This window comes from Ahaetulla prasina, chromosome 2 (genome assembly GCF_028640845.1).
Source record: "Ahaetulla prasina isolate Xishuangbanna chromosome 2, ASM2864084v1, whole genome shotgun sequence".
Lineage (NCBI taxonomy): Eukaryota > Metazoa > Chordata > Lepidosauria > Squamata > Colubridae > Ahaetulla > Ahaetulla prasina.
The window spans coordinates 149545132-149565489 of NC_080540.1; the positions used below are offsets into that span (position 1 = coordinate 149545132).

The 20358-nt window shown below is 39.1% G+C and overlaps 1 protein-coding gene across 4 annotated transcripts in view; it reads right to left on the reverse strand.

The window, feature by feature from the left end:
- Nucleotides 1-20358, reverse strand: part of RAB11FIP4 (RAB11 family interacting protein 4) — a 213138-nt gene that overhangs the window by 10151 nt on the left and 182629 nt on the right. For 3 of the 4 annotated variants that reach the window (XM_058173105.1, XM_058173107.1, XM_058173108.1), the window contains 8 exons: nt 15376-15596; nt 11060-11248; nt 8952-9086; nt 6352-6387; nt 5411-5510; nt 4873-4976; nt 3653-3793; nt 2250-2331 (listed from right to left, as the gene is read on the reverse strand). In XM_058173105.1, coding sequence (XP_058029088.1) covers nt 2250-2331; nt 3653-3793; nt 4873-4976; nt 5411-5510; nt 6352-6387; nt 8952-9086; nt 11060-11248; nt 15376-15596 — 1008 coding nt within the window. The remainder of the gene's footprint in view (nt 1-2249; nt 2332-3652; nt 3794-4872; nt 4977-5410; nt 5511-6351; nt 6388-8951; nt 9087-11059; nt 11249-15375; nt 15597-20358) is intronic. The other variant, XM_058173106.1, reaches the window with a different exon arrangement.

Below are 20358 nucleotides of genomic sequence, written 5' to 3' on the forward strand. Positions count from 1 at the left end.
CTATGCTCATACAACACCCCTTCATTCTTGATACTACCTCTTCTAGTTTCACCACACAGTCTTAAGTCATTCCTAGTGCAATCAATTCTCAATTCCATACAATAAGGCGAACAGAAATGTTTTTACACGTAACCATTTTGCCTTCCTTTGACTGACCTACATTCATCCCTTGCAAGAAAGACGATATATTACTTACTCCGTTCCAGCAGCATTTACACTAATTCTTAACCCACAAAAATGCTATGTTAGCATGGCAATTTGTTAATTAGAGCACCTATAGCATCAGTTCTAAGAATATCAACAACTATAAAAAGTTACCACAGTGTGGAATTTGATCCTAGCAAATTCTTTTTCAATATAACAGCAATATCAACAGGGTTTAAGTCAGCAATCGCAAAGACTACTGGGGAATGTGCAGTATAGAATAAGGGGCATGCATAAGAGCACAAAAGTGTCTACCGTTCCTGTCCTATTGTTCTCTTCATTATAGTATTATATGCATACTTTTACTTTTACTTATATACACTTTTTTTCCTCTCATGATGGGTTATTGTTTATGTTGATGATTGTATATACTGTTGTGACAAAATAAAAAAAAAATGTCAGATTGTTTGGTTCTTTTGTTATAAGGCCAAATGTCAGGCCTCTCACTTAAATGTTCTGCCATAAAGAAAACTCTATGGGAAATTACTGATTTTCTTTGAAGAATGGAATATGGCAACCAATGTGGTGTAGTGGTTAAAACACTGGATTAGGTCACAGTGGTGGGATTCAATTTTTTTTACTACGGGTTCTGTGCGCGTGGCTTGGTGGGCATGGCAGGGGAAGGATACTGTAAAATCTCCATTCCCTCCCCACTCCAGGAGAAGGTTACTGCAAAATCCCCATTTCTCCCGATCAGCTGGGACTCGGGAGGCAGAGAATAGATGGGGGTGGGGCCAGTCAGAGGTGGTATTTACTGGTTCTCCAAACTACTCAAAATTTCCTCTACCAGTTCTCCAGAACTGGTCAGAACCTGCTGAATTTCACCTCTGGATTAGGATCGAGGGAGACCCAGGCTGTAGTCCACCATCAGTCCTAGAAGCCTTATAGCATGGCTTTGAGCCAATTCCCGGTACTTTTTTTCAGTCCTATCTACCCTACATTTTATAGCAAGGGGATGGGATAGAAGGAGGGAAAGTTGAGCTCCTGAAGGAAAAATGGCATATAAATAAAAAACACATCAAGCAACCAAAGAATCTTCTTTGACTTTCCTACTCATTGCTATAGAGCTGTAAAGTCATAGAGGAAAGGGGATGATTTGATACTGCAAACAAATTCTAGTTACAGAACATACATAACTTTAGACACACCCATTGTATGCATGTTCCCTACTATCAAGTCCCTCTTGGCCACAGAGAAATCCAAGCCTGTGACTTACTGAACGAAGTACAACAAAGCTACCAGACCCCAAATAGGGAGCCACATAAACTTCTGCCCTTCACAACTAGATTTTTCACAGGCACTCAAGTCACATCCCCACATAAAGCAGTGGTGGATGCTACTTTAATCGTTTTCTGCAACATAGCTTGGTCTGACAGATATCATATGTATATTGCTTATAAATTAGTTCAGTTGGCTTCCCAGAGCACCATCATGCAGCCATTGTCCTAGGAAGTTGATGCTTCCCAAATTCTGTAAGACATGCCAAACTGTTCCTAATTAGCTCTGAGCCGGGAATCTGGGATCCAAGTTTCCATACTGCCAATCTATGTGTTAGTTGCAGCCAATTCAAACAACTGACCAGACAAAAGATAACAATAGTATATCCAAGTGCTGCTTCCTCAAGGTATCTCCGAAAACCTATTTGTCTCCTATGATTGCTTCTACTCAGAAATCCCTTTCCTGGTCTTCTGGTCAAACATGTTGGCTCTACTGGCAGCAGTCCTGCTCAGATAATAATATTTTTTAAAAAATAACATGCAAGATTGAAGCAACATATTTTAAAAGCCCAAAACTCTACTAAACAACTCTGCCTCATTTTATTATTCTTGGTTTACCCTATCAATGTAGGAGGACTAGAGGCCAAGATTTTATACTGTTTTGTATATGTTTTGCTTCCACTGCCTGATCCCAGCAGTACTGCTGCAATAGAATACTATGTCTTGACCTATAAACCAGTTCACCCAGAGAATTAAAAATTAAGTTGGCTAGACTGAGACTACTTGGAATAGGGAGATATATAGCAAACATTTGCAAAACTCTGTTACCTCATCCAGTTTCTCAGTTTGTGATTTCAGTCGTAGGACAGTGGTTTTGAGCTCACAGTTTTCTTCTTCCAGTTGCTGAACCCTGAAGGCGAGGCAGAAGTTTGGTAATTGAATGTCTAGAAAACAAAAGCTGTTTATCTGCTCTGCTAGGATACAGCTAAATTTGATTCACCAGGGGCAACCTATGAAAAGCCAACGGTAAAAGCAACCACATATCAGCTCTAAAGTACCCAAGTTTCTTAATAACTGATGAATTTTTGAAAAAAATAATTTTCTCATGTTCTAAGTTGCATCAAATACCTAAAGAAACCACTCTTCTTAAAGGGGATAGTTCATACTCCATTTCCCTTGCTCGGATATACATTCCCAGCCATCTCCAGAAATAGGAGTACCCAGAGGAAACGAACATGTGATGATACACATGTAGCAAACTGAAAAACCCAATGAGAGACTGTATAGTTTAGGATTATTCAGATGGATAGCATCGGATATAGTTTAGGATTAATGAAATGGGCAGCATCCAATAGTGAGATGGCTTTTATTTTTTTATTTAATAAATAAAAATTAAGGGGGCGGAGCCATAAAGTTTAGTAGGCAATCTAAAAGCAGTCACTCTGTCTAATATGGAGTTTTTTAAAAAAAATCATCCAATTGATGTTACCAATAGGGATGGCTGCATTATGTGTAGGATGCTGCTCCAGTCCTCTGTAGTCATAGTTATATTTACGTTGAATTGTTTTAATAAGTTTTAGAGACTTATTTTATTATACACTGAACAGAATCACCTTTGTGAAGATGAGAGGCTATGTACATTTGATAAATAAATTACTGCCTTTGGAACAGTGGGTTTTTCAACCACTGCATGGGGAAAAAGAGAAACCATGGCAAATGCACATGTAGAACCACTCTTAATCTGAAATGGGGAAAAAAATCAAGAAGAATTCTGACCAGGAGTGAAATGCTCCCAGTTCGGACCGGATCACCCGATCTGGTGGCAGGTGGTTCAGAGAACCGGTAGCAAAAATCCCTGCCCCCTGCTCCATGCCCAGCTGAAGCGTGCGATCATCAGAGGTTCTTTTTTTTACTTTTAAAAGCATTTTTTCTTCGGCCGAAAAAATGCTTTTAAAAGTTTTTAAAAAAAGCCTCTGATGATCGCGCAGCTCAGCTGGGATTGTCAGAACCTTTTAAAAGCATTTTTTCTACAATCTCTTCAGCCGAAGAGGTTGTAGAAAAAATGCTTTTAAAAGTAAAAAAAAAAGTTGGCCACGCCCACCCAGTCACATTACCCACCACCACCAAGCCACGCCCACAGAACGGGTAGTAACAAATTTTACATTTCACCCCTGATTCTGATCACTTTGAGACAAAGCCAATGGTAGTTTAAAACAGTCCTGGGCTGTTACCGTGTGTTTAGCAGCTCAATCTCCGTGCTCTTCTCCTTCTCATATTTGCTGTAGGCTTCTCTGTGCCTCTTGATCTCTTCTTCTAGGGTCTGCTGAGCTGAAGTCTCCTGGTCTTTCAGCAGTTCTTCTAACTCATGCACTCTGATGTAATTAAACCACATAGATTTCATTCAGTTTGGTAGCAACATATCTGAATTACTTCAGCTATCCACCGGATTTAGCATTTCCTACAAAGGTGAATTTTCTTTATACGGCCTTCTCCAATCTGCTGCCACAGATACAGACCCTCACTGAGCACATTTGCTATACCCCGTTTTCTAATATTTCTGCAAATAATGCGTCACGTCCTCCCCTTCCCAAGCCTCTGAAACAACAGTCCAAAAATGTTCAGTTCTCTCTCTTCTGACGATATCATTACATCACTTGAAACCTCTAGAAGGCCCCAACTCTAAATTGCCCCCACTTCCCCAACGTAAAACATTGACCTGATATAATGTTTTGACACATTAAACTACCAACTACATTTAGAAAATTTCCCTCTATTTCTTGGATGGAAAAATAAAAATAAAATATTGCTTTTGTCCACCGCAATGCATATTCACTAGCCTTTATCTAGAGCACCTTGCTCTGTTAATCCAGAGGGCCAAAGAAAACATTATTGAAGGAGACTTTCTCACCAGTTTATAGGTGGTCCTTGATTTACAACTATTTGTTTAGTGACCATTCAAAGTTACAACGGCATTGAAAAAGTGACTTATGACTGTTTTTCATACTCATGTCTACTGCAGAATCTCTTTGGTCACATGATCAAAGTTCAGGCACATGGCAACTGATCCATATTTATCACAGTTGCAGGGTCCCAGAGTCATGTGGTCACCTTTTGCAAGCAGAGTCAATGGGGAAGCCAGATTCACTTAAAAAACATGTTACTAAGTTCACTGCAGTGATTCACTTAACAACTATGGCAAATAAGGTCTTAAAATAGGACAAAACTGACTTAGTTGTCTCGCTTAACAACAGAAATGTTGGGCTCAACTGTAGTTTTAAGTCGAGGATTACCTGTATAATGTTACCCTGTTTTCAAGCAATTCCCATTCAAGTCAGAAACTTTTTCATTTTCAAAAGCAGACGGGAAATAAGTTAAAACAGAAGAATTCTAATGAGAGCTTCCAGTTTCTGCAAACTTGCAAAAGGATAGAGTAGATAGCAGATTAAATTACCTGTGAACTAGTTGTGTATTCTCCTGCTTCAATTTGCTCTTCAGGTCCCCATTTGTTACGGTATCATTTTCCAGCTCTGTCACTTTTTTTTCTAAGTACGTCACCTGCAAAAGGAAATAGGATGTGAGCTGGCTAAGCCCCTAGGAAAGTAGAGGAGAATGAAGTCAGAATGGATCTCATCCATTCTTTTAGTATCAAACTATCTTTCTAGACAAACTTTGCATAATTCTTCCATTCTTCTGTCTTTGATCTAATTAAATCACTTATTTGTTTTCATATAAATGAAGCCTAGATTGTACAAGTACAGACTTCCCAGACTTCCTTACCAGATAATTCAATAATTCCTCACCAGGTGAATCAAATATGTGCTGCAACTGCAAATCTCAATAATTTTTGTATTGATCTAGGTCAGTGAGAGCAAAACGTTTTGGGCTTGGATCTGTCAAAAATCTGGAAACCGCCTTCATTCTTCCTCTTTTGTACGTCAACCAATTCCTCAGTGTTGTTTTTATTTCAGAGGGATGCAGAAACAGCTTACCTTTTCGGTGATATCATTGTCACACGAATCTATGCTGTCTCTGAATAAGTCCTCTGTGCTGCCATTACTACTGCTGAAGTTGCTGTTGTGGAAAAGCTGCCTGGAAAGACAAGAAAAGATTAAACACTCTTTGGGAAGCACCTGTTGGAAAAGGGATTTCAGAACATGATTTCATTGGGATTTCTGCATTTGGTGGGATGGGGTGGCCTGAATGGCCCTTTCAACTCTGTAATTCAGTGGGGGGGGGGAGCTTCCAGTGTTGACGAACAACACAGAGAAAATGCCACTAATATCCAGTGCAAATATTTAATATTCATTCTAAAATGACTTTTTAAAATAAGGGCAGGGACGTGAGCTTGCAGAGAGTGACTGGCCCAAGGTGTCTCAGCTGGCTTTCATGCTTAATAAGGCGAGACTTGAACTCACAGTCTCCCATTTTCTAGTCCGGTGCCTTAAGCACTGTTCTGAGAGTAGGCCTATCCTGATACAGGCACCCCACCCGCCCCACTGTATTCTGCTCACTTTTTACAGCGCTGAGGTATTCTTTACTTTTGCAGTGGAAGTGAAAGAAAATCTTAGCAAATGCAAAATCAAGATAACTGAATCATATCTGTCCTGTATCTTACTGCTTATCTACTTACTGAGGAATTTTTTTGTCCTCAAGGAGAGGATTCCCGCCCCCCACCCCGCCTTCCCAGGCAACATCTCAAAGAACACAAAAAACTGAATTTGCTGAGCTTCTGCCATTTTAGTTCTGATACTGACTAAGTACTTTGGGACAGAAAAAGGTTGCCTTTACTACAGATCAAAAAGTGCCTTGATACAATTGAATTGAGATATTATTCAAACCATGTGGCTCTTCCTTCCCCATGCAATTGTCTAAAAATGTGCTTGCAGATATAAATGATTTAGATTTGATAATAATCTACCATGCCTCTTACCTGCCAAAAGCTGTACTAGAGATCTTTCTGTTTGGGCTGGAATTAAAAAAAAAATAGATGCAAGAGATTTTAATTGCAATAAATGTTCCCATTCCAATAATTCTGGAATATAGCTGAGTCATTAAAACATAATAAAAAGTCAACCTCAAACCTTCATATTAGACAGCAAGCCCACAGAATTTTGTGGATAGGCTCCTGAATCAGTTATGGAGGTCTGCGCCACAATTATCTGCTCACAATTAGACCCTTTTTACAGTAGGCTGAGGTAAGCAGCATTTAAAGGATTGAGAGTTATCACTCTCAATCCTTTAAATAATAATGGCTTCCAGACCTTATGAAAGAACGAAGAAGGACACCTAGTGATGCTTTGATAACACATCAAATGTGGTGTGACCAACCCCTTTTCGGTTCAGTTTTTGATTTTGGAGGAGTTAAAAATGGGGTGGCACCCTTGAAATCATTTAAAACCCTTTAAAATGCCCCCCAAATGCAACACAATCTGAGAGTAGGTCCCAATTGGCATGTTGTGTGGAGTTGCACTCTGTTCAGTTTCCTTCATTGTCCATTTTGAGAATACTTACTGGGTAAGTTCAAGATGTAGCATATATTGCTTGTGCTGTATCTATGTAAGAAGGGTCTTGCCTGATCAGACCAAATGTGTATCTAATCAAGCATTCCAGGTTTTTCTGGAAGTTGACAAACATCACTTCACTAGTTTCCTGCCACTCTTGCTTCCCAGTTTTTGGCACTCAAGAGTCATTATATTTTTGTTCTGAAGAAAACATGTTGCCCTCATAACTGATTGTCACAGATGATTTTATCCTCCATGAATTTTATTCTCTTTTAAAGCTGTTCTCATTAACATCATCTTAACATATACCAATGATTTCCGATAATTAATGTGCAAAGCAATTTTTTTTTAAATGATCAAAGGAATAAATAAATTCATCATTGAAAGGCACTGAAGAGAGAGCAATTTTTTATATTTTAAATCTGTTACACATAGTTCCATGCTGATTAAAAAAATTTGGATTACTGATTTCTGAAATGGGAAGTTAAAACTGCCAAAAGAGATTTGGACTCTTTCTTTAATTCAGGGATTATTTTTTTTTGTAATATTGAGGTGTGCATTTTATCATTATTGTTAGCTACCAAGTTTGCTGTCCTTTTGGATAGAAAGTTGGATGCAAGATAAATACGGAGGAAGAAGGGTGGTTAAGAAATATGAAATATAAATATACATTATACATTAAAACCAACATTTGGAAGGGTATTACTTAATGGAACTGAGAATAATGGTAGGAATTTCATCATTCATAGGTCAGTGGCAAAGGAACAGTAACAGAATAATTATTAAACTAAACCTCAGTATAAAATGGAAGAAAAAGAGCCAACAATGCAGACTCTGTTCCAGTATGGGAAAAAAAGTAATGTTCTTTCTGTCAATAAACGATCAGAGTTAATACATAAATGGGAATCTCAAATAATCAGAATATTCCAGAATTCACTGTGGTAATACTTGAAATTCAGGGGAGCAGAGAAACTCAGTGGTTGCTGTCTAATGGCTGTATCTTTGGACTGAGCGTAAGATAGGTGTAAATAAAGGCAAATAGTGAAGTCATATCAATAATAACAGCCTCATCCCAAGGCACAAAATCTTACACATTTTTCCCTAAACTTGATCATGAACTGAACCTGGAATTTCCATGCACAAGAGAAAAAAACAACAACGAAGCAGCATGAAATCTATCACTCCCTTCCTATTAACTATTTAAAAGGCTGTTACAATTACATGGATGATGGGAAAAAGACCAATCACTATATATTCACATATAGCATGGGGGAAAATACTGTCCTTAGAAAGATATAGCAAAGAGCGTGACTCATTTTTCAGTGCCACAGTAAACGCCAGCCTTTTTAGTGTTGTTCCAGCATTAAGACACTATAGTATAAACTGAGTTTTAGCTAAAGTCTTTGGCAGCATTCAGTGTGGGGATAAGACGCTGACACCTTACATAAGCACAGTAGCTGAGCAGTGTAGCCATTGACACACATGTAGGCACTGTAGACTACAGATATTCAGAAACCCCAAAACTTGAATCAAATCAACGAGGCCAATTTTTGATCGGCTAGAATATGCTGACTTATTTCTCAAAACTGTTGAGGCACTAGTGCTTTACTCAATGATAAAAAAATGTATCCTTTCAAGAAAGCCCATCCTTTTAACAGCAAGAAATAGATTTTGCTTACTAAATTATAAATTGAATAACCAACTTCTACTGAGTGTCTTTCAAAAGGGCCTTAAAACTGAGATCTCACCGCTGTGCAAAGCATTCAGTTAAAAAGGCTTTAACTGACTCTACAAGTCTACTTAGAAGCAAGGTCAACTAGATTTAATGGGACTAACTATCATGAAAGTGAATCTAGTCCTGTAACAACAAAATAATTGGTTAACTACCACCATTATAAAAGGGTATCTTACCCTAGCAAAGCTTGTTTCACTAAAAAATAAAATAAAAATACCCAAAGATTGCTGAATATACTTATTCCCAACATTCTTTTCAACGGATTCTCAGTGAAGCTTCATTGGGCTTACTCACCTGTTGGCTTTTAGGTTTTTCAGTCTGGCTTCCAGATCATTAAGGAGGTTGATTTTCTTGCAGCACTGGGTGCAGTAGACATCTAAGAGCTCACTGTTATAGATATGCCTCATTTTCCGTGGGGTCTGACCAGCACTATTGGTGGAAAGACAGTGCGTTACTAAATCACATCCTACAGGCATTATGAGGTCAAGCTAGATTCTGGTTGTTTTTGCTTTATTTTATTTTGTTTTATTTATTGCTCCTTATGGCCAGCAGTGAAATCCACTTACCTTCGCTACCGGTTCGAGAATGGGACCACGCAGGAGCGTGTGCGTGCCTTTTCTGTGCATGCGCAGATGGTAAAAAACTGGGACGTAATGACATCCCTAGTGGGTGGGGGGAGCCTCTCACAGCTGGTGCTACCGGTTTGGCAAGCCGGATAGAACCAGAAGGATTTCACCACTGCTTATGGCCATAAATACAGTAGTTTCTTTTTTAAATCCCATTATTCAAAGATTTACAGGCACTTCCTTACTCTCAGAATGCTCCTGACATGTCTATTCTAACTACTCTATATACATTCCACATTTTTTAATCCAAAGGGAAGACTTGCAACCAAAACATCTCTCTTCAAGCATTTAGTGACTATCAGTTAAACACTTATTCTTTTATTTCAGTTTTTTTAAAACATGTTGGACTTCAGAATTAATAGTGGTGATATTTTCAGCCATGTTTGCTTAAGGAAGATTTATCAAGGTAGGCAGCCTCTGGGAACAAACCACTTCCTTCATTTCATTAAATCTCTCTCTCTCAGGAGGAAAACTGAAGAAAAAAAATTGTGAAAACTAAATTGTCCTCCAGATAGGAGGAGGAAGAATGGATTTGACTTTCCATTATTTTTTCCTCAATGTCAGTTCTACTCACAGGCATAAGTAGAGCTTTCTAGATCAGGGGTCTCCAACCTTGGCAACTTTAAAACTTGTAGACTTCAACTCCCAGAGTTCCTCAGCCAGCAAAACTGGCTGAGGAACTCTGGGAGTTGAAGTCCAGAAGTCTTAAAGTTGCCAAGGTTGGAGACCCCTGTAGATCAGTCTTTCTCAACCGTGACAACTTCAAGACATGTGGACTTTAATTTCAAGAATTCTGGGAGTTGAAGTCCACATATCTTAAAGCTTTCATGGTTGAGAAAAACTGTTCTAGATTCTCAGACAAACCCCTCAGATCCCACCCCCCAGCCCCCAATAATGAGAGAGATCTGGTGTTGAACACTTTCCTCACCCAGCACCAATTGAGGTCAGCTGGAGTAAAGTGGGGAAGGGGAGTTATAGTTGCATCTTTTCTCCCTGGGAAGCCTAGGAATCTCATATCCTTGCAGGATCTGAGTTGGATAACTCCTGCTTTGACCATCCATAAATTGTTAGTCCAATTTATCTGATGAACCTGGGGGAAAAAATACTGTACAAATTTCCAGGCCACATAAGCAATAGCAATTTCCGATACTTTAACAAGACTAAAGATTCCATATTGAATTATCTTGTTACACAGACTTTCCATTAGTGTCTTTCAGTTCTGGCATTAAAAATCACACATATGAAAGTATTTTCCATTCCAATCTGCCTTATTATCTCTTTTATTCATTAAACATGAAACTCAAGTCAACTGGACACTTAAAATGTATCACAAATACCATTGACTGGTGCTAATGGTTGATACGGGTTGCTGCCAGCATCCTAGGTATCAACCAAGAGTCTTCTTAAAATATACGATGTTCTGAGTAGCGCAGTTTTTTGCAGTTCAGCTGGTGTTATTTGCAAGAAGCTACAATTTCTTGATGTATTTCAACTGAAGTCACTACTACTACTACTACTACTACTATTATTATTATTATTAGTATTATTAGTATTATTAGTATTAGTATTAGTATTATTATATAAGATGATATGCTGCATTTCCAATTCATTGTCTTGGGGTTTGAGCAAGATAATTGCAAGATTTCTGCCAAAAGAAGGCAGGAGCAAAAGATGGAGTTCATAATCAAAGCAATTGATTAAGTCATAGTTATCTTCCTAAGTCCTTTCTCCATCTCCAACCTAAAGTGAGGCATAGCATGTATTAAAGTAGCCAACCTGGAAGAAACGGATGAGCCAAGGTCAGAATAGGCATGTGTCCTGCTTTCATCATCAAGACAAGGACTGCTGGGGGTGAAGTCTACATCATCTCCTTCTCCATAATCTTCAAATTGTTCTTCATTACTGATCAGAGAGGCAGTGGAATAGGTGGAAAGATCAGAAGATGCAGGGTTCAGCAGATTTGATCTTGGAGGAAAAGAAAGGAAACATCACGACACAATCCTAACAATAAGCTTTCTACTTCAAAACACTAAATGCTTCCAAAAGCCGGAGGATGCCATTTTGAGAAGATGGGCTCAAGCTGGCTGAGAAATGTTAGAACAGCAAGCTAAAACACAAGACAATTCAGTTCTTGAATTCAAAACGAAGGAGACACATAAAACTCATTCCTCCTCCCTATTTTTAGGATCACTTATCTAATGCAGAGTGACATTGCTATAAACAATTTTTATACCATAAATATATAGTCTCCTCTCGGTGTCTTTATAGACACATCCATGTAATTTTCTTGGCAATAATACAGAAGTAGTTTGCCATTGATTGAACGTTTAAACTCTTCTAAGAACTCTGTATAATTACAAATACTGTACACAATCCTAATATATACCACATTGTGATTCATATACACATAATTATGAGTTCCTGGAACTTGCTGAAATTTATTCTTCCCTGTCAATCTCTCCTTCTTCTTCCCACAGATGTTTCACATTTTCCTTAGCAGTTGTCTCCATTTTCAGGGGAAGCTCACATCATTCTTATAGAAAGAGTTCGAGACTGGGGTAGGCAGCCTTTGGTGTGTGTGGGATTCACTGGCCCACAATGTACAGTTCAGCAAATGCACGAATGCCAGGATACACATATACTTGCTAGACATATACAACATCTCATGCACACAAAGATGCCCTAGCAATTTTTCCTGTTAAGAGGAAGGAGAAGATAGACTCTTAATATGTAACCCCCTTTCAGCTTTTGACCCTAACAAACCTAAGTGCACCCAGCTATCAAATGCTACTCGGTTCTTTTAAATGATAGAGAAATGCAAGGGAAGATTTATACAACACAAATTTTTATGTAAGGTAGAAGACTCTGCAGTTTGCATGTTAAGCTAGGTCTTGAAAGAACTAGATTCATATACTTATTTAGATGTGACACTTACGGAGTGACCTTTAGACTAATGAGTTCAGGAATGTTATGAAGCTAGAAGAAAAGTACCTATGATGCCCTGACCAACTTGATGGAAGGGTGACTTAGATAGAAGGGTGACTTAGAAATGTAGCAAACCCCTCCAACTGATGATCTGAGGTGCCTATGCTATTTCTTTGGAGTAGCATGCTCCCACTGCCACATTGCTGCCGTCTGCTTGGATGACAAAGGGTTGTTCGGGGTGCTTCAGTACCGATTCCTTTGCAAAAAGTTCTTTTAGTGTTTCGAATGTCTTTTGGCAGGTTAGGTCCCACTGTAGAGGTTGTGCCAGGTGGGAGTTGTCCCACTGTAGGGATTGTCCCACATGCGGCCCTCTCGAGCTCCGTTTTCACTGGCAGAGGGTTGCAGGAGGCTATGGCAGCTGAAAACGGAGCTCGGGAGTCCGTTTTCACTGGGAGAGCGCTTGAGCCACCACAGGTGCCCCTGACATGAGTGACATCGAGCTGGCCACACCCACCCTGACTCTGCAAGGCAAAACACAACCCTGATGAGGCCCTCAATGAAATCGGGTTTGACACCCCTGCTTTAGACATAAATCATTTCCAAACCGGAAAAGAGTGACGGCAGCAGAGCAAAAACAAACCTACAACAAGGAAGGTGTACAACAGAAACTACCTAGCCTGGACAACCAGGAGTAGCCTGGTTGTCCAGGCTAGGTGGCTTTGCATGAGTAGCGATCTAAGAGCTGCCACTTTAGTAGAAGCATTTTAACCAGCGATGGGAAATAAAGAGTGATGGGAAACTGTCTCCTTCAGCTTTGATCTGATGCAGTTCAAAGCTTTCCAAATTGCTTCAACAAGATGAACTGGGTGGCCTTTCTGATTCAGTGAACCGAATCAGGTCACCTCCACAGCTTTGTCAAAGCAGATTTCAGTTGCTTCGCACTGGCTTATGGTGCATATCAATAAAGCTCTTGGATACTCACACAAAGGGTCTTTTGCTATCATGCCAACACAACCAGGAGCGTTAGGCAACTACCGTGTTTCCCCTAAAACAAGACCCACCCTGAAAAGAAACCCTATCATGTTTTTGAATGTATGAGCTCAAAAATTAAGCCCATCCCCAAAATTAGCCCTAATTAAAACCCCGCCAACCCTGGGGTGCAGGGGGTGGGGCAAGGTAAAAATTAAGCTAGGGTGGGGATGGGGAATGAAGCTGCCCTACTTATAAGGCCTCGCACACCCCATCACCTGCCTCACCTTCTTCTACAGCCACTTGTTGCGGCTCACACACGTCGCCCCTGGCCTCTGTTTTGCTGTCAGAGCCTTACGGAAAGCCTTCTGCAACTGAGAAACAGGGTCTGGATTGACACACGTGTCGCCCTCACCCTCCATTTTGCCATCAGAGCCTTCCGGAAAGCTCTAGATCTGGAGCTCTGTTATCAGCGGCAAAGGGCTTTCCGGAAGGCTCTGACAACAAAATGGAGGCCGGGGGCGACGTGCTGTCAAACCGGACCTCATTTCTTGGTTGCAGAAGGCTTTCAGGAAGGCCTCTGATGGCGAAGCGGAAGCCAGGGGGGCAGGGGCGCTGCACACATCAATCCGGAGCCCGTTTGTCAGCTGCAGAGAACTTTCCGAAAGGCTCTGATGGTGAAACAGAGGCTGGAGGCAACGCGTGCGAGCAGCAGCAGCAGCAAGCGGCCACAGAAGTGAGGCTATTGGTGCCACAGTGGCGAGGTGAGTCAATAAGTAGATTCACCCGAAAAGAAGCCAGAGCCATTTTTTGGGGGGTCAAAAGAAAATAAGACCCGGTCTTCTTTTCAGGGAAACATGGTAGGACCAATATTAGTAACATTATTTTGTATATACTGGTGTACAAGTACCAGTGCAATGAAGAAAGAATTCCTAGAATATTTAATGTGCCAGGCTAGAAACCAGGAGTTCTAATTCCGTTTTTGGCATGAAAGCCAGATGAGTGAACTTCGGGCCAGTCACTCAATAATCTCGCATTAAGAATAAGTCACAGATTTCACTTTTGTTCTTGAGGCCTCTATGAACATTAGGCTTCTACAGCAGCAGAAAAAAACCAAAACTATAGAGCTCACTGTACAACATTCAGTAAGTGATTCTTTTTTGTATTTGATTTCTTAACTGAGAAGACTCTAGAAGACGGGTGTCAAACTTGCCGCATCACGTTGCCATCACGTGACGGACCATGACATTTTTTTTCCGTGGAGCTGGGGTGGGTGTGGCCTGCATGTGACACATCCGGCCACGGGCCGTCAATTTGACACCCCTGCTCTGGAGCAATGTTTCTCAACCTTGGCAAGTTTAAGATGGATGGACTTCAATTCCCGAATTCTGAAGCCAGCAATGGGAAAATCCCTGAGTTAGAATATTGTGGGATTTGACGGAAAGGTTGTTGAAGATTTCCATGTAAGCTGCCTTAAGCTTGAAATCCACCATCTTAAAGTAGGCATGGTTGAGAAACACTGCTCTAGAGGGATAGATTTTTCAAGAAATCAGTAGAAGCAGCATCCATCATCACGTTTGCCAGGGGCACTGGGTCAGGAAGACAGAAGCAGGGGAGTTGTGGGTAGCTGAAGGACTGCAGGCATCTGAAAAGCAGGAAGTTATCCAATTATATTGCAGTGCTTCAGCCAATCTGCAGCCTCTATCTGTACAACTATGTTGTGCTTCCAATTACCTAGCCACTATTGGTTTTGTCCTCCGAGTTAGTCTAGCAGCGCTTCTTCTATATTTATCTCAGTTTCTCTGTTAAATCCACAGGTAGAAAACTATCCACAAATTATTTGGACCAGTCCTTTGACAACTCCTACAAAGACTTTGATTCCTTATTTAACAACCTGAGAACCAAGGCCAAGGAGAATGATCCTCTCAAGAGTAATGCAAAAAGTTAGCAAAAATCCAAGACTGGAAGTTAGCAAATTGATGGGTCTCAGCTGTGTGTGTCTCTCTCTCCTGCCCCCTTTATATATGCTGCAACTGAGAGACATTTTCATCAGCTGTGCTGCCATTGGTAGCCAACGATGTGGAAGCGATGCATCCATCAATACCTATTATGAGGAAGGACCTGGCCTACAGCTGAAGGCTTTTTAAAAGGATTTAAAAAAAAACACCAATAGCTTTTCCAACAGTATTTGTACTCACTTATCTCCAGGCAGGAAGAGGCCATTCAACACACCATCCTTCTCAACCTTGCACACAACTGATGCTTCTGGACTGTGGTTACTTTCAATGGCACTGTCCATATCAGACTCATGGTGGACTTCCTGCTGGGCCAAGGTCATGGTGTCTTCATCTGGAAAGAGATCTGATTCGCTGAAGGCACTTTCACGGTCCCCGTAGCTACTCTCTGGTGTTTCAGTGCCCTAGTAAAGGAAAATAAACAAGAAGGGAAGAGTCAGCAAGCATGTGGGATTGCTCAAGGACTGGGCACTTAGTAATCATGACAGGGATAGAAGTTACTTTTTGCAACCCTCTGTTTTCTTACACCTTGTAAATCCAGGATTACACAAGAAGGGTCAATTCCCAAGTTCTTCAGAAAGGCAAGATTACTGTACAAACCTCCCAGGTCACTTCAAGTCACATGTCAAAGAAAGAGCCTAGAGGGCTGATTTTAAATCTGTTACTTGTAAAACCTGCCCAGCCGAACTGCCAACTCTCCAGTTCATCTTTTAACAGCTTTACAGACCTATATATCAGGATGAAAAGTATGCCTCCCTCCCCCACCTCATTCATGTAGGTTTAGCACTCTTTTCTCTTGTATTTTTTTTAAAAAATGCAAGTGGGTTTGAGCAGCAAGATGGGTTCACTGAGCCTTGCATGGACTTAAGAAAACACTCATGTTTCAAAACTGAGGTTGATATTTCCCCTTTTTAGACAGCAAGATACTTTAAGTGTTTCAATAGGTATTCCTGCCTCTCAAAACCCAACAAATCTTCCCAAAATGGATCTATGGGGACTTCCCTTTTATATTTACTTTTCTATTCAGAAAGGGAGTGAAGAAAAGATATGCAGTGACAGCATTTCCCCCTTTCTTTATTAGTCAATTAGGTGTCATCAAGTCAGCTTCTGCTTTGGGTAGAAGGTTGCAAGCCTTTAAATCTTCTTAACGCAAACTCCCACTGGAGTTTATCAGGCTTATTTCTGTGTAAATTATATAGGACTGTACTGTTCAGCGCTTTTTCTCTCACTTCTGATATTGGAAGTACGCACTAAGAAAGGATTCTGCCAGTCCGATATCCTCAGTCAGATATTAGACTATGTTATTCCCACAGTATGCCAAATCTGTACTCAGATAATTAATGAAGTTGTAAGTAAATATACAGCAGTGGCCAAAATTGTGGAAACCTTTTGGGAAAAGTGTATTATTGAGGTTTGATGGCTAATAACACCACTTTTTTTTGGGAGTTTCCAGCATTCCACTGCTGGAATGGTCTGGGAATACCCCAGACGTTAACCCAATTGAAACTCTACAGAGCCGACTAAAGAAACTTGTTAGTCAGAAGTGACCCAGCAATAAAACCCAGTTAATAGAAGCAATAATTCAATCTTGGTTTCACATTATAACAGCTGCAGAACTAAAAAACTTGGTTCACTCCAGGGGAAGACATTGTAAGGTCGTAATTCATGCTAAAAGTTACCCAAGTATTAACTGACGTGATAATTTTTGTATATCTCATTTTTTTCTATGGTAATTTTTGTATATCTCATTTTTTCTACGTGTTTCACTTTTCTTCTTTATACTGTAACTGCTATTCTAATAGCAAATCCTTCATAAAAGTTATTGCATTGCATTCTTGATTAAATTATCTTTCCATTGATATATAATTTTATGGTACTACTCCAAAAAAAGTGGTGTTATTAGCTAATTTTAGAAAATGCACTTTTCCCAAAAGGTTTCCACAATTTTGGCCACTACTATAGGCAGTCCTTGTTAAGTGAACACATTTGGGTCCAACAATTCAGTTGTTAAGCGAAGCAGCCACTAAGTGAAATCCTGGCTGTTCTTACAATCTTACTTCAGCTTTGCTTTGCATGTCTGCAAAAGTCGTAAATGTGGGGATTGATTGCAAAGTTACTTTTCATCACTTATTATAAATGCAAATAATCGCTATCCAAGGCAGTCATTAAACAAGGACTATCTGTAAGTGCATTGTGTGTATTTGTGTTTGTGTGTCTACATAAATCTACATCGATCTAATCTTACTATTAAAAGTTTTTCATTTCAGATTTCATATGCTTCAGAATGCACTTAAGTCCTAGTGGATTTCCCACACAAGTTAAACACGATAAAATGAGCATCGCTTGTATTTAAGTTTCAAAACAGACTGCAACAAACTGCTTGACAGCAAGTTCTTATCTGCCCATTTCCCAGGCAGACTATCAACAAAACCATTAATGTGAGGTCACATCTAAAACATTAAAATAAGCAAAACTGGTTGAAGGAATAAACACATTTTTATTCAGGTTCAAACGTATGCCAAAGATTAGAAAAAACACTGCCAATCCTAGAAGTTGATAGAATTGTAAGAAAAAATATCAAGCTCTTAAGGGAGGAAAAGGGTTTATGTGAGCAAGGCAATAAAAAAGAAATACACAAGAACATAAGAAAAGCCTTTCTGGTTCATACCATAGGCCATCTTAGTTTTTCACAGTGGCCGACCAGATGTTTCTGAGACGCTTCCCCCCAAAAAGACATACCAAGTGCAGTATAGTTTTTAAAGGGGAGATGTTTGATGGAAAATAGTAATCGGAAGCAATTTTAATGTTTATAAATACAGGTAATCTCCAGTTGGGTACAATGTGAGGGAATCTGGAAGTTTATATTGTTTTTATCTATTGTTTTTCCTATTTATTTTTCATTGTTCTTTTTTATAAGATGCACATTTTGTTTATCCGCTTCATCATATTTAAGAACTTCCCCATCTCCTTCACAAAGGAACTCTGGGCGGTATAGATTTTATTTTAGGTAATAATAAATAAATAATAAAATAATTTATTTTATTTATTAATTTATTAATAATTTATTTATCATAAAATAATTTATGATAAATAAATAAATAATAAATAAATAGTGGTGACATCCATACAAATATTAATGATCAGAATTTTGTAGTGTTTTTCAATGTGTAAAGATGAGGAGTCTAGTTTTATATTTAATTATTTAATAATGATTTTTAAAATTTATGACAATTGTAAATTTTATACTTATTTATGGTAAGTATAGTATTCGTTTTCCTTCCATTATGGCCTTATTCGTTTTCTTTTTTTTTCTTACATGCAGTTACTTTATTCCTTAAATGTAAAAAAAATTAAAATCTTCATTTAAAAAAAAAGGAGTTGCAGACATACTTATCTCCTCCAATTTCCCCTCTGTAACTAGTATCTGGAGGCACACTTTCTCCAATCTAGTGGTAATATAGAATTTTCAAGACTATCAGCCCTTGACAGAATTGGCCTCCATAAATTTCTCCAGTCCTGGGTTAAGTCATCCAAGTAAGTAACCAGGGGCAATGAATCCCAAATGTTAATCATATACTCTGAGAAGGATTATGGTTTGGGGATTTTTGGTCAAATCAACATTGGATTATTCCTCTCCTAGTAATCAAGGAAGAAGCAGATCCTTAACATAATTTACTCTTCTTCTTTGTGAGAAATTTTGATGAACAGCCCTAAGTTGCTTAGAGGAAACAGAAGACAACAAAATAAATTTTAACAAAGATTGGTAAGTGCATATCATGAATCAGGCTAAGACCCAAGAGAGAAAAAGGTAATTATGATTGAACCACTAGAAATGGAAATGTCGTAAAAGAGGATAAGTAAATGGACTTTACTTATAAGTGGATAAGTCAAGATAAGTGGACTTCAGTTCTCAGAATTCCCCAGCCAGTATGCTAGCTAGAATTCGGGAAACTAAAGTTCACATCTCTTCAAGTTGTCAAGGTTGAGAAACACAGAACTAGAATTAGTAATGAAATGGCCTGATTATCCTAAAACAGCAAATTTCAGGATTATTAAAGAAGAGAACTCCAAAATGTGCTATCCAAGAGAATGGATATTAAATCAGCAATTGCATTTAGTATCCAATAACATAAAATTATACAATACACATCTGGGCATGTAGAATAGAATTTAATGCTAATAGTTCTTATCTGTACTGATGATCAAGTCACATTGTTGGAGGTACTGGAAACTCAATAAAAAATTCTGATCAAGTGTGGGATGCTGTAAAGATAAGAAGTCTACTGTGGGAATTATTGGAAAGGAATTGCAAATAAAATTACTAATACTGGAACATTTTGTGTAAATCAATTTATTATTACGTAAACATCCAAAGTTAAAAATCCAGTTTTAACACACACCCCAATAAACTCCCCCATTTTGTCGTAATGGCAACACAATCAGATAAGCCACTTGATCAGCACCGTAGGGGGTCCCCAAGTTCACTGACAAAATCAGGTCTGCCTTTTCTGTAGAAACACGAAAAACTGGAGGCCAATCTCATCTCTGGGGGAATGATGTTTCGAAGGGAGGGAGCCACCGCACTGGAAACCCTTTTTATAAGTCCTACCAAATTTACCTACTTCCTTGATAGTTGGATAGTTACTTCTTTGTAATGTACTCATCATATGCTAAATAAAAAATAAATAATAGATTGTCCTGCAACATATCCTGCCTTCTTGCTCTAATGGGCTGGGTAGATAGATGCAATAGAATCATTAGGAAACTGATATGTACCGAAATATACTGTTCCAAATGTCACACCTTAAAATAATGTAGCACTGGAAAAGTACAGAAAATAATATTTTTTTTAACAAAAAGGCATTAGTGCTTGCTTAGAGAACCATGATTAATCCCAACTAAGCATGATGTGTGACTTCAGCCAGATACTTGGGAGTGAGAGCTGTTGCAATTACTTATTATATCGATTGCATTCTTCCTCAGGGTGTGCAAACAGTGGGGGCTCTCCTCATCTTATCATTCTCACAAAAATCCTGTGAGACAGTTTGAGCTACCCAGTGGATTCCATAGCTAGGTGCTGGGCTCAACTCTTGGTTTCCTTGGACTAAGTGTAATACTTAAGCCCTTGTTAGAATGCAGTATTATAGGCTAACTCACTGCTCACTC